Below are 13,665 nucleotides of genomic sequence, written 5' to 3'. Positions count from 1 at the left end.
TGATTCTAATCAGATTTGCAAAAAATCTCATTTGAACTGGCAGTGTAAACGAGGCCAGAAGGATCCCCTTTGTGAGCTTGACAAGGAGCTTGCCAGGTGACGGTGCAAAAAAATAAAGTGTACAAACACACACACACACAAGCCCAAAGTAACTTGTAAAATCACATAAAAAGTCCTGAAAGATGGAGGGTGTAGAATAACAGCCATATCAGAGACAAATAATGTAGAGTGCACTCGTCAGACATGCGCCTCACATGCAGCAGTTGCATGTGTGTGCACAGCAGGCAGTATTGTGGAGTTGCCTCGATCTTTCCACATAATTAATGCCTTTTATTCCACACTCTGTGTTTTGTAACTCTGCTTTAGAGGTGAGTTAGGGCGCAATCACTTTTTATATGTGTGCACAGCCATCAAGCGACAGCAGCACAGATGCATAATAAATGCTTATAAAACCACAGTCAGTGGAGATCATTTTATTATGCCGGGTCCAGTCAGTCAGAGCTCCATGTGAGTTTAGTTGCAGCGTTTGGGGAAAAAATTAAACAGCGGGGTGACAGTGAGCAGCTGTCATGACTCTTGTGTAACTGCATTACTATAGCAACCAAGCGGCAAATGAGGATTGACACACAGCCACACAGATCAGATCTCATCACTTGCTATGTATGACGTGTTGATCGGATATGAAATTAATCTGATTTCAACTGGCAATCTGAGCAAAGACTAAGACACATACATTTTGAACTGCCAAACAATGTTAATTATTTTAATGGACAACATCTAGACATGGTGTGTATGTGAGAGAGAATACCTTTGATGCAACCGCGGCCCATGTTTTGGGAATCACTGCTCTAGTCTCAACAGTCAATTCCCAAAAAAAGTACAGTCTTGTCAAAAACCTTCATGATGTGAGATGTAATGTCCTCAGACAACCTCTGCCATCCTGGTCTTGAAATCATCTGGAGTAAATCTTGCATATTGTTAGACAAATGTAAAAACCCTCATATATTGTCTTGTGTCCTCCAGGGTGACGGCTGGATGTATCACAAACCACTGTGGAAAAAATCTACTTTCAAATCCTAGTGCCCCCGGTCCCCTCCAGCCAGTGCCCTGGATGTTGTTATAGATTGAAGGTTGTGTGAGTTTGGATGTGCACACACATGGTTGATGGTTTACGTCCGCATGAACTGCACTGACTTATTGACGAGAACGAGAGAGACACGGTATGACTGAGCGTGGTCTCGGATTTCCCTCACCATATACACCAAGCCTCTAAGTACAAGCTTTTGTACTGCAGTTTTTTTTTTGGTTTTTTAATAACTGTTAACAGAAGCGCATATTGTACAGTTAACGGTACTCAAACACAGCCTTAAGATAATCCAATGAATGATCCTTTAAGTTCCACTTCTGCAGAGCAACATGGATGCACATATTGTTTGTTTGTTTCATTAAAGGAGGTGGATAGTTTCTTCCAACAGTAAGACTAAACATCAAGAAAAAGTTGTTTTCGGCTACAGTTGAAGGAATCACATACAGTAAAACATCTGCTTATCAAATCCTACAAAATTACAAACATGGCTGATCGAGTGCCACTCTTAATTTAACATTTGAAGTCGGCGTTAATCATTTCCCGTGTTCGGTCACAGAAGCCCCTCCCACTATTTAGTGTTTTACATGCAGGCAGTATTATGACCTTAACAACAAGCTAACAGTCTGAAGGCACGAGTTTGATTGTTTGAATCTTCAAAACAGATTTCATATACAGTTGATACAATCAATAATTTAGCTGTCAGAAGAGCAATTCTCAACTATTTTGATCATCAATTATTTCAATAATTTATCAGATAAAAAACACTAGATTTTTAGACTTATAATTTATCAGTGGGGGAAATACTATAATTTGATTTAATCCATCTTAATTGAGGTTTTCCTTCTTGAGATATTAAAAGAAATGTACGGTGCATCCGGAAAGTATTCACAGTGCTTCACTTTTTCCACATTTTATGTTACAGCCTTATTCCAAAATGGATCACATTCATTTTTCTCAAAATTCTACACACAATATCCCATAATGACAATGTGAAAAAGCTTTTTTTGTTTGTTTGTTTGTTTTTTGGGAGAGAGTTTTGCAAACTTATAAAAAAATAAAACTAAGAAATGACTAGCACATAAGTATTCACAGTCTTTGCCACGAAGCTCAAAATTGAGCTCAGTTGCATTCCTGTTTCTACTGATCATCCTTGATGTTTCTACAGCCTAATTTGAGTCCACCTGGGATAAATTCAGTTGATTGGACATGATTTGGAAAGACACACACCTGTCGACATACAAGGTCCCACAGTTGACAGTGCAAGTCAGAGCACAAACCAAGCATGAAGTCAAAGGAATTGTCTGCAAACCTCTGAGACAGCATTGTGTCAAGGCACAAATCTGGGGAAGGGTACAGAACTATTTTTGCTGCTTTGAAGGTCCAAATGAGCTCAGTGGTCTCCATCATCCATAAATGGAAGATGTTTTGATCCACCAGGACTCTTCCTAGAGCTGGCTGCCCAGCTAAAATGAGCAATTGGGGAGAAGGGTCTTAGTCAGGGAGGTGTCCAAGAACCCGATGGTCACTCTGTCAGAGCCCCAGCATTCCTCTGTGCAGAGAGGAGAACTTTCCAGAAGGAGAACAGTCTCTGCAGCAATCCACCAATCAGACCTGTATGGTAGAGTGGCCAGACGCCACTCCTTAGTAAAAGGCACACGGCAGGTCACCTGGAATTTGCCAAAAGGCACCTGAAGGACTCTCAGACCAGGAGAAACCAAATTCTCTGGTCTGATGAGACAAAGATTGAACTCTCTGGTGTGAATGCCAGGTCATGATTGGAGGAAACCACACACCATCCCTACAGTGAAGCATGGTGGTGGCAGCATCATGCTGTGGGGATGTTTTTCAGCAGCAGGAACTGGGAGACTAGTCAGGATTGAGGAAAAGATGAATGCAGCAATATACAGAGACATCCTGGATGAAAACCTGCTCCAGAGCGCTCTTTACCTCAGACTGGGGTGACGGTTCATCTTTCAGCAGGACAATGACCCTAAGCACACAGCCAGTATATCAAAGGAGTGGCTTCAGGACAACTCTGTGAATGTCCTTGTGTGGCCCAGCCAGAGCCCAGACCTGAATCTGACTGAACATCTCTGGAGAGATCTGAAAATGGCTGTGCACCAACGCTCCCCATCCAGCCTGATGGAGCCTGAGAGGTGCTGCAAAGAGGAATGGACAAAACTGCCCAAAGATAGGTGCACCAAACTTGTGGCATCATATTCAAGAAGACTTGAGGCTGTAATTGCTGCCAAAGGTACATCAACAAAGTATTGAGCAAAGGCTGTGAATACTTATGTACACGTGAGTTCTTAGTTTTTTATTTTTAATAAAGCTGCAAAAATTAAAAAAAAACTTATGGGGTGTGAGTGGAAGTTTGAGGGACAAAAATGAATTTACTGTATTTTGGAATAAGGCTGTAACATAAAAAGTGGAAAAGGTGAAGCACTGTGAATACTTTCTGGATGCACAGTAGCAGTCATTTTTTGTTAACAAACAGTGGAATTATTTGTTTAAACCACTTCAGAGTTATTTTAAACTCATTTAAAACAGATGTTAACGATTCACATCTTTTTGATTTTTTTTTTTTTTTGATATCACAGATTTAGTGTTTTGCACCAAGGATGGAATGATGTTGAGGAAAATGACAATTTTGGACCAGGTGTTGTCTTATTTATTTTTTCTGCTCTTGGTAAATTGGTCTAAACCAGCAGTAAAGCTGTCTTCAACTTTGTAACGTCTGTGTTGGCAGGTTTAACTCATTTTACACATACAACCCCTGGCAAAAATTATGGAATCACCGGCCTCGGAGGATGTTCATTCAGTTGTTTAATTTTGTAGAAAAAAAAGCAGATCACAGACGTGACACAAAACTAAAGTCATTTCAAATGGCAACTTTCTGGCTTTAAGAAACACTATAAGAAATCAAGAAAAAAAGATTGTGGCAGTCAGTAACGGTTACTTTTTTAGACCAAGCAGAGGAAAAAAATATGGAATCACTCAATTCTGAGGAAAAAATTATGGAATCACCCTGTAAATTTTCATCCCCAAAACTAACACCTGCATCATATCAGATCTGCTCGTTAGTCTGCATCTAAAAAGGAGTGAACACACCTTGGAGAGCTGTTGCACCAAGTGGACTGACATGAATCATGGCTCCAACACGAGAGATGTCAATTGAAACAAAGGAGAGGATTATCAAACTCTTAAAAAAGAGTAAATCATCACGCAATGTTGCAAAAGATGTTGGCTGTTCACAGTCAGCTGTGTCTAAACTCTGGACCAAATACAAACAACATGGGAAGGTTGTTAAAGGCAAATATACTGGTAGACCAAGGAAGACAAAGCGTCAAGACAGAAAACTTAAAGCAATATGTCTCAAAAATCGAAAAATGTACAACAAAATAAATGAGGAATGAATGGGAGGAAACTGGAGTCAACGTCTGTGACCGAACTGTAAGAAACCGCCTAAAGGAAATGGGATTTACATACAGAAAAGCTAAACGAAAGGCATCATTAACACCTAAACAGAAAAAAACAAGGTTACAATGGGCTAAGGAAAAGCAATTGTGGACTGTGGATGGCTGGATGAAAGTCATATTCAGTGATGAATCTCGAATCTGCATTGGGCAAGGTGATGATGCTGGAACTTTTGTTTGGTGCCGTTCCAATGAGATTTCTAAAGATGACTGCCTGAAGAGAACATGTAAATTTCCACAGTCATTGATGATATGGGGCTGCATGTCAGGTAAAGGCACTGGGGAGATGGCTTTCATTACATCATCAATAAATGCACAAGTTTACGTTGATATTTTGGACAATTGAAAGGATGTTTGGGGATGATGAAATCATTTTTCAAGATGATAATGCATCTTGCCATAGAGCAAAAACTGCAAAAACATTCCTTGCAAAAAGACACATAGGGTCAATGTCATGGCATAGGGTCAATGTCATGGCATAGGGTCAGTGTCAATGAGCAGATCTGATTTGATGCAGGTGTTAATTTGGGGGATGAAAATTTACAGGGTGATTCCATAATTTTTTCCTCAGAATTGAGTGATTCCATATTTTTTTTTTCCTCTGCTTGGTCTAAAAAGTAACCGTTACTGACTGCCACAATCTTTTTTTCTTGATTTCTTATAGTGTTTCTTAAAGCCAGAAAGTTGCCATTTGAAATGACTTTAGTTTTGTGTCATGTCTGTGATCTGCTTTTTTTCTACAAAATTAAACAACTGAATGAACATCCTCCGAGTCCGGTGATTCCATACTTTTTGCCAGGGGTTGTATTTATATTCATCAACAGTGGGTTTGTGGAGTTTTTAAGGTGCTGTCAAAGGGTTTTAAACCAGATTGTATCCGTTTTTAAATGGTCCGACACTCGAGGCTAAATTTGAGATGAGCTGTTTTTGACTTTGATGTTTAGTTAATTTCTTTACATTTTGGACAGAAAACCTATTTAAGTTATCTCTGAGAAATTTTGAATCACGCAAAAGATTGTAGCTGAATATATTCAAACCAGTGATGTAATGCTATCACAAAGTTGAAAAAAGAAAAATGTTCATCAGATTCAAAATTCAAGATGTCTTTAAATTAATAGTAATCAACCATTATTTATAGATTCAAAAACATTTTTTAACAGCCTAAAAAGTTGGAAATACAGCTAGTATGATTTAAAACATTCTGTCCTTGACAGTTTAACCAGTTTAAAACTATTTACTGTTTGGTTGAGCAGATTTTAGCATTGACATAAAGTACATTGTCTGGTGTAAACCTGTATAAGATGTGTTGAGAGTGGTGACAGTGGTTTAAGACAGATTTACTTTTCAACCCTGATATATAATGGTGCTAGAGCACTGTGGTCGTAGAGCATAAACCTCCGCCAACACTAGTTTCCAATTCCACAAATTTTTACCTTGGAGAAAAATTTCAGGGTCAAAGTCCTGTTATAGGTAGCTTTACATAAGCTAAAATATAATACAAAATATAGACCACAGGGGCTTTTAAATGTTAATCAAATATCCACTAAATCTGCAACACAGATCAGATGTGGATCAAACTTCGTCTGTTCATGGAGAGTGCCCGTTTGCACCTGTCACAAATGAGTGATTGAGGCACTTTTGATTTGGATATAATGCAAAATGTACAGCAAAAGGGCTTTTCAATATTAAATTTAAATGGCCACAAAATCTGTAATCTGGATCAAATCGAGATCAAACTTTGTCTGGCGATAAATTGTACCATCCTACCCAACACTCTCAAATATGAAAGAAACGCAATCTTTTGTGACAGTTATGAATTTTTGAAAATTTGTTCACTTTTAAAGATAGGGATTTTTCCTGACTCTCACCTTTGACCTATGACCACGAAAATTGAATCAGTTCTTGCCTATCAGGATATAAATCTTCAATAAAAATTTCATAATGATGTATGAAAAATTGTGGGATCCAAGCTGTTCACAAACAAACGGGCAAAAACATAACCGCTGCCCAACTTCGTTGGTGGAGGTAAAACCCATTTAAGACAAATTGGGTTTAGAGCATTTCAACTTTGATGCAAAGTGAGTTGTCATCTGGTTTAAATCTGTTTTAAGACATTTAAAATGCGTCAGAGATTGTAATAAGTAAAAATTGATGTCATTGTCTCCTTGACAAATTCAGCATTTCAAATAGTTGCTGATCACTCTGTCAAACAAACAAATCTGTTGCAGGTGATTAAAGGACTAAAATAATAATGTATGAATTTAAGCATACAAAGTAAAGCAAGCGTACAACGTAACCAAAATTAAAGGATGTAACTTTTTGTTTGAGGAATGCGCCTGTTTTCTTGTGTTCTGTGGCTTTGCAGTGGATGGAAGAACTCTTAGATGCATGACAGCACTGATTGAAGTGTAATACTCACGTGTCCACTTTACAAACTGTACATTCTTAACGTTTGCTGAAAAAGCTTTTAGTCAAATTTGCTCCTTTGTTTTTTTTGACATTGAAATAAATACTGTTTTTGTTGAATGTGAGCTTCTCCTGTATGTTGTGCTTTAATTTCTTTTTTCCAAACCCACTTTCTGTAAAGGAATTGAAATGTCTCAATCTCTTACTCTCTTTCAAGCAGATGCAGAAGTTCTGATTTTATTATACTGTGAAGTACTTTTTTAAGGTTTTGGCTACCTTTCTTCAAAAGAATATCATCACTTCAGTTTTTGCTATAAAACGAGGAGGGATGCATAGAAATCCATGCTGCCATTGATAAGCTACTCCCTCAGCGTCTCGGTGCCTTATGCAAACTCTGTCTTTCCAGCGTTAGCACATTTTTTTTTTTTTTTTTAAATATCTGATCTCTTCTTAAAGAATCTGTTTGGCTCCAGCCTTTAGTGGTTGACATTTGGAGAACTGCACTTTGAATCACCATTTTCACTCTGTTTTCACTGTTTGTTCTGCTGTAAAAATGCACTGACTTTGAAGGCATCCTGATGTAGAGAAATGTGATAATCAAATAAATTGTGTATCAGATGTGTGGCATGTTTTTGTTTTTTGTTTTTTTTTTCTACCCGCTTGTGTTTTTTTATTTTGTTTGTTTTTTTTGTTTTGTTTTTTAAGGGAGGGGCAGTGATGAGTCAAATTCCTGATCACACTGGTCAATTTGTTTTTCACCATTTCCTGATATTTTATTGATCAGACAACAATTCGTTACTCAAGTCTTTTGACAAGCCATGATCCCTAGTTACAAACAGAGCAATGTAGTGTATTCTATCAGATGTCAGGAAAACTGTAACGAACACTACATAGGTGAGACTAAGCAGCTGTTGCACAAAAGGCTATACCAGCACTGCAGAGAGGGCGCCAGTGGATCTCAGTCTGCAGTTCATCTCCACCTTAAAGACACTAAGTACACATTTGAGGACAAGGAAGTTAAAATCTTAGCCAGACAGAAGAAATGGTTTGAGAGAGGAGTGAAGGAGGCATGGTATGTGAATCAGTTGAAACCCAGCCTTAACTGGGGAGGGTCTGAGACACGCTTTGTCCCCTGTTTACAATGGGGTACTCAGGTCTAAGCAGTTTCAGTCTTTTGTTAATGGTAATAAGTCATTCACGTCATCAGGAGAGGCGTCAGTCCCATCGTTAGGAGGGACAGCTACCCTGTCATTAGGAGGGTGCTAACTAGAGCACAATAGGTGCTAATTTGAGCAATTGTTTAGTCACTAGCCAATAGCAGTCTGCCTCTCGGTAGGAGGAGGGGTCTGGTTTAAAACTCCAGCTTTTGTAGCTTCTGTTATTCTCTACACGAGTCAAGACAGAAGTCAGACTACCAGAGCAAGAATTTAAGCTTCTACGATTTGAAGCGAAATGTCCTCGTGTCAAGCAACCCAGTCCAGTTGAAGATTCAAGCTTCTCTACCACTCGCTTGTGAGTAACTAGCAAATTTTTCAAACTTATTTTTTTCATAAGTGAATCTGCCGGTGTTGGCGTACTTGTGCTGGACGCATAACGTCAGGTCGACTGTGTTTCTCATTATGAGCAGCAGGTGGAGCTTTGAGTTCCGCCATGTGTGAACATGGAGCAGGGCCGGGCAGAAAAAACGTCTGTCTGCCATCAGACGGAAAGTTCTACCCATAATAGTGCCCAAGTGTTTAGTGCACTTGGTCTCAGTGGAGAAGGTTCCCGGTTCAAACCCCACCCCTGCCACATTTTTCTGTGGAATGTGGAGTTGTGTCAGGAAGGGTATCCGGCGTAAAACTTGTGCCACATCAACATGCAGACCCCACCTTGGATCTGCTGTGGAAAAACAAGGGAGCAGCTGAAGGGGCTTATTTTAATTAATTTCAATTCAGTTTGTAGCCATATTTAAAATGTTTAAGTTTTAAAATGTATATAGCATCTCTATAATATTAATCCTTATGTTTAAAGCATGAATTTGAAGGAGATGATTTGTTTGAATTATCCTCTGTCATGAGAAGTAAAGGGTGGCACAGTGGATTAGTGGTTAGCACTGTTTTCCCTCACAGCAATGTTGTGGGATCACTTCCCACCTGGTCCTTTCTGTGTGGAGTTTGCATGTTCTCCCCATGTTCGTAAACATGAATTTGTAACTCTAAATTGCCCATTTGAATGTGTTTGCATTCATGTCGGATGTATAGCTGTGCGTGTTTAAAAAAAAATAAAAAAATAAAAGCAGTTCTAAGAATTTTGAGCTTTAGGCATACAAATGCATTGGGAACACTACACATTCTGTTCCAAATCAAAACATGAAGAAAAAGCTTGTCAAATGTATTACTTCACAGAAAGTGAAGAAAAAGGAATTGTTAAAAAAAAATAGCAGTGTCTGCATTGTTATTTACAAACATTTAAACTGAAAATGTATTGATTTTTCTTTCTTGTGAATCACTGAACTAATATTTAGTTTTATAACCACTGTTTCTGAGAACAGCTTCACATCTGTATCGACCAACTTCTGTGAACAGGTATTCCAGCCCAGGACCATTTGCCTACATTCCACAATTCCTCTGCATTTCTTGGTTTTGCCTCAGAAACAACGTTTATGATGTCAACCCACAAGCTTTCTATTGGATTAAGGTCACAGGATGGGGCTGGCCACTCCAGAACATTAATCATGTTGGTCTGGAACCAAGATGCTTCTCACGTGCTGGTGTTTTTGGGGTTGTCTTGTTGAAACACCCATTTCAAGTGCATTTCCTCTTTGGCATAAGACAACATGACCTCTTATTTGACCTCGTATTTTGATGTATTCAAACTGATCCATGATCCCTGTGTGATAAATAAACCCGTCACCATAGTATGAGAAACATCCACATATGATACTTGCTCCAACATGCTTCACTATCTTAACAGTGTACTGCTGCTTGAATTCAGTTTTTTTTTGGGGGGGGGGGGGTATTTTCTAACAAACTGTCTGTGGCCCCTAGACCCAAAAAGAACAATGTTGCTTTTATCAGTCCACAAAATGTTGAACCATTTCTCTTTAATACAGTTAATGTTCTTTGTCAAATTGTGATCTCTTCAGCACATGTGGTTTTTCAACAACGGGACTTTTTGGGGGCTTCTTGTCCATAGCTTGGCTTCACGTAGGTGTCTTCTAGTTGTTACAGTACTCACAGGTAACTTTGGACCTTCTTTGATCACCCTGGAGCTGTTCATTGTCAGTGTCTTTGCCATTCTGTCTGTTCTTTGATCCATTTAAATGGTGGTTTTCCATTATCTTCCAGGTCTTTCTGGATTTGTTGCCATTTTAAAGGATTTGAGATCATATTAGCTGGGCAGCTGATCATTTTCTGCACTTCTTTATACGTTTTCTCCTCTCCAATCAACTTTTTAATTAAAGTACGCTTTTCTTCAGAACAGTGTCTGGAACCACCCATTTTACTCAGAGTTTCAAAGTAAAATGCACAACAACCAGCATTCGCTGCCTTCGTCCTTAAATTAGAGCCATTAGAGCCAAGTAATAACAAATTTGATGAATTTTCCTTCATGTTCTGATTTGGAATAGAATGTGCACCGTTCCGAATGCATCTGTGTGTTTGGAAATAAAAGCTATTCTAAGAATTTTGAGCTTTATTCACTTTTTAAACACTGCTATTATGTGGCCCTGTGGCAGGCTGCCGTCCCGTCCACGGTGGACCCTGACTCAAGCCCTATGTCCGCTGGAATAGACTCTGTCTTCACACCAGGAAGGTGTTGGGTTTGAATCCACCCATGCTCGGTTCATTTCTGAGCGGAGTTTGCATGTTGTCTCCTTGGGACATGCTTGTTTCCTCCCACCATCAAAGCCTGTACATTAGGGTCGTCTTCCTTTTTGTGTCCTTGATCAAGGCAGCAACTGTAGCTCTGGAGTTGGGCTCAAGGTTCCAGACTGAGTACACTTCCTGTTCTGGGAAGTTAGTATTTAGGATTACTTAAAAACCCTGCTGACAAATTCTGATGAGCGTACAAGAACAAAATGTGCTTTGTCATCATCTTCTGTTTAGCTCACCTGGACCAAAGGTACATGAGGACACCAAGGTTAGTTTGAGGTGTTCTGATCCAATTTTAAATACGGCCACCATGATGTCCATCTTGAAAATCGCATATGTAGCCATTTGTCAGCCATTTATGGAGCAATTGAACTGAAATTTGCCACATGGGTAGCAATCAGCAAGCCTAAAAACATACGCGACATGCTTTGCGACAGTTTCAGTTTTGATCTTGACGTGACCCTTGGACTGTGATCGAACCCACTTTCCAGTTGTCGCTTTAAACATCATCTCAGAAACTACTGAACCAATGAAGCTCAAACTTGGAGAGTATGTTCCTACCCATGATAACACCAATGTTTGCTTGAGGCATTGTGATCCAATTTCAACTATGGCTGCCATGGTGGCTATATTGAAAGTGTCACCTAGAGCCGCTGGTCACCAGTTTTTAAAGAAACTGAGCTGAAATTTGGTACAAGGGTAGCTCGTAGGTAACATCAAAACATATGTGATGGGTTTATAAGATTTTTTTTTTTTCATTTTGACCTTGATACAATCTTTGCAGTTTGGCCATGCCCACTTTTCTAGCTGAAACTGTGATGTCTTGTATCGTCCAGGTGAGCTACAGAGACTGTGGCACTATTTTTTTCTTCTTCTTCTTCCTAGCAGTCACTGGAGCTGCTGGAGGGACATGGTCTGCCTCCACTGGAGATGGTAGCCCTGCTCACCAAGACATCTACCTCCATTGACATTGGCAGTCCGCTCACTGTTACATCCACTTCCATTGGACTTGGTGGCCTGTTTACCACAATATCTACTGCAACTGGAGTTGGTGGCCTGCTCACCGTGATGTCTACCTCCATCCACATAGCCACATGTGGTACAAGATCACTCTTCATCAGAGAAAGTGAGCTAGAAAACACAGGAACAGCAGCATCTGAACAACTTCACAAGCTGCGGATGGATAAGGCATCTTGATCTTCCAGTTCCTTCTGGACCTCTTGAGTCCAGTCATGCTGTAGATCGTTGTAGCCACTATGGAGCCTGATGGGGGGAAAACACAGGGTCTTTAAAAGAAATACCACTTTTTGACCAAAGTATTGGTCAAATAGTACAAATGTTTCACTGTTTTTATTTTCTCTTTCCATATTTTAACAATCAGTCTCATAACATCAAAAAGGTCGAATGATGTCAGTAAGTCTAATACCCTCACTGTTCCATCTGTCTTCTAAAAATACTGAACTGATGTGTAGTAAATGAGCAGTGACTCTGTTTTTCTAATTGTTTGTTTTCTAGCAGCTGATGTGTAGGTCACAGAAGGCGGATCTGAGGTGGTCGACTCTGACACCACAGCCAGATGACGAACAGTCTTCTCTGGTTCTGGAAAATACAATCAACAGCTCTGTCAGAAGAAGGCTGAATGCAGCCGACAGTGATAAATTATTTCATGCACTTTTAAAAGCTGTTTGTAAAAAGATTCACATGCACATTTAGAGCTTCTTTAGGGCAGCTGTCCATGGTGCTGATCACACACTCGCACATTAACTGTGTGGAACATTTAAATGACTGGTTTTTGTAGATTTAAAATAGAAAAAAAAGAAGCTTATGTTGTTTTAAAAGTTAAAGAATTCATCAAGAAATTTGAGATTCTGCAGCTTCTGCAAAACAAGCATGATTCATGTGGCCGCCATGACTCAACAGTTTTCTCCAGAACCTTTAAGATCTGACTGATGCGAGAGCGCTCTCCTGTGCTGGTCTTTTGTTGGCTGGTGCTGTCGTTTAGTCAGTCAGAAAGCCAGAATGATCCATCAGACAGCTGCAGAAAAAAAAACAAAACAAGCAAAGCACAAACCAGCAAACAAAGGTGTCGGGATTTTTTTTCGAGGCCTCCACTTCATCTCTGCTCAAAGTTTTGAAAATGCACAAAAGTTTGTCGAATTTTGTGGACATCATCTGACAAGGAATTCACTTTGCAGATGTAAAAATGACTTTTGTCAGACAAACACAAGCTGAAAGTAGCTCTTTCACCATGTGACTATTGCTTGTACAAGGCTAGCCATTGTCACAGATCACTTTCACAATAAGAGTACAGGACAAACTGATGACATCACAAGTCAGATGCAGGTGAGATGAGGAAAAACACTGTGAAAAGTATTTTGCTTTTTTTTTTTTTTTTTGCTCTTAATTTATTTTAGGTGAGCCTTTAATAAACTTTAATTAAAAAAATTTTAAGTCAGTGTTTAACCAATTTTCTTTAAAAAAAAAAAAAAGGTGGACTTGGCTCTGGGCCCTATACGATATGCATACAAGCTCCATTATATAAAAACACCTCCACTAATATTTGGTTAAATGTCCTTTAGCAAGCTGCACCTTGCCAAGATGCTTTTGTGAGCCATCAACAAGCTTCTGGCATAATTCTGGCTGGACATTCACCACTGTTCTTGAAAGAATTGGTAGAGTTCATTTAAATTGATTGGTTTGCTTGCATGGACCCAGCTTTTAAGCATACTCCACAAATTTTCAATAGGATTTAGTTTGGGGCTTTGGGAAGGCCATTTCAGAAGCTTAAATTTAGCCTGCTTTATCCAACAAATAAACAGTTGTGATTTTTGTTTGGGATCAA

General features: G+C 39.3%; 1 protein-coding gene and 1 long non-coding RNA gene across 2 annotated transcripts in view; both read left to right on the top strand.

The window, feature by feature from the left end:
- Positions 1 to 2,036, top strand: part of LOC117517586 (oxysterol-binding protein-related protein 11-like) — a 38,100-nt gene extending 36,064 nt beyond the window's left edge. The window contains exon 13 of the mRNA XM_034178679.1: positions 1,024 to 2,036. Within this exon, the coding sequence (XP_034034570.1) occupies positions 1,024 to 1,080 (57 nt within the window). The 3' untranslated portion in view covers positions 1,081 to 2,036. The remainder of the gene's footprint in view (positions 1 to 1,023) is intronic.
- A 4,437-nt stretch (positions 2,037 to 6,473) lies between these two features.
- Positions 6,474 to 7,589, top strand: LOC117517581. Its single transcript, XR_004562760.1, has 2 exons — positions 6,474 to 7,160; positions 7,196 to 7,589. It is a non-coding gene; the product is annotated as an uncharacterized LOC117517581 (long non-coding RNA).
- Positions 7,590 to 13,665: the final 6,076 nt, after the last annotated feature.

This window comes from Thalassophryne amazonica, chromosome 1 (assembly GCF_902500255.1).
Source record: "Thalassophryne amazonica chromosome 1, fThaAma1.1, whole genome shotgun sequence".
Taxonomy (NCBI): Eukaryota; Metazoa; Chordata; class Actinopteri; order Batrachoidiformes; family Batrachoididae; genus Thalassophryne; species Thalassophryne amazonica.
The sequence above is the reverse complement of the archived record's forward strand: the minus strand, read 5'-3'. Positions and strand labels throughout refer to the sequence as shown.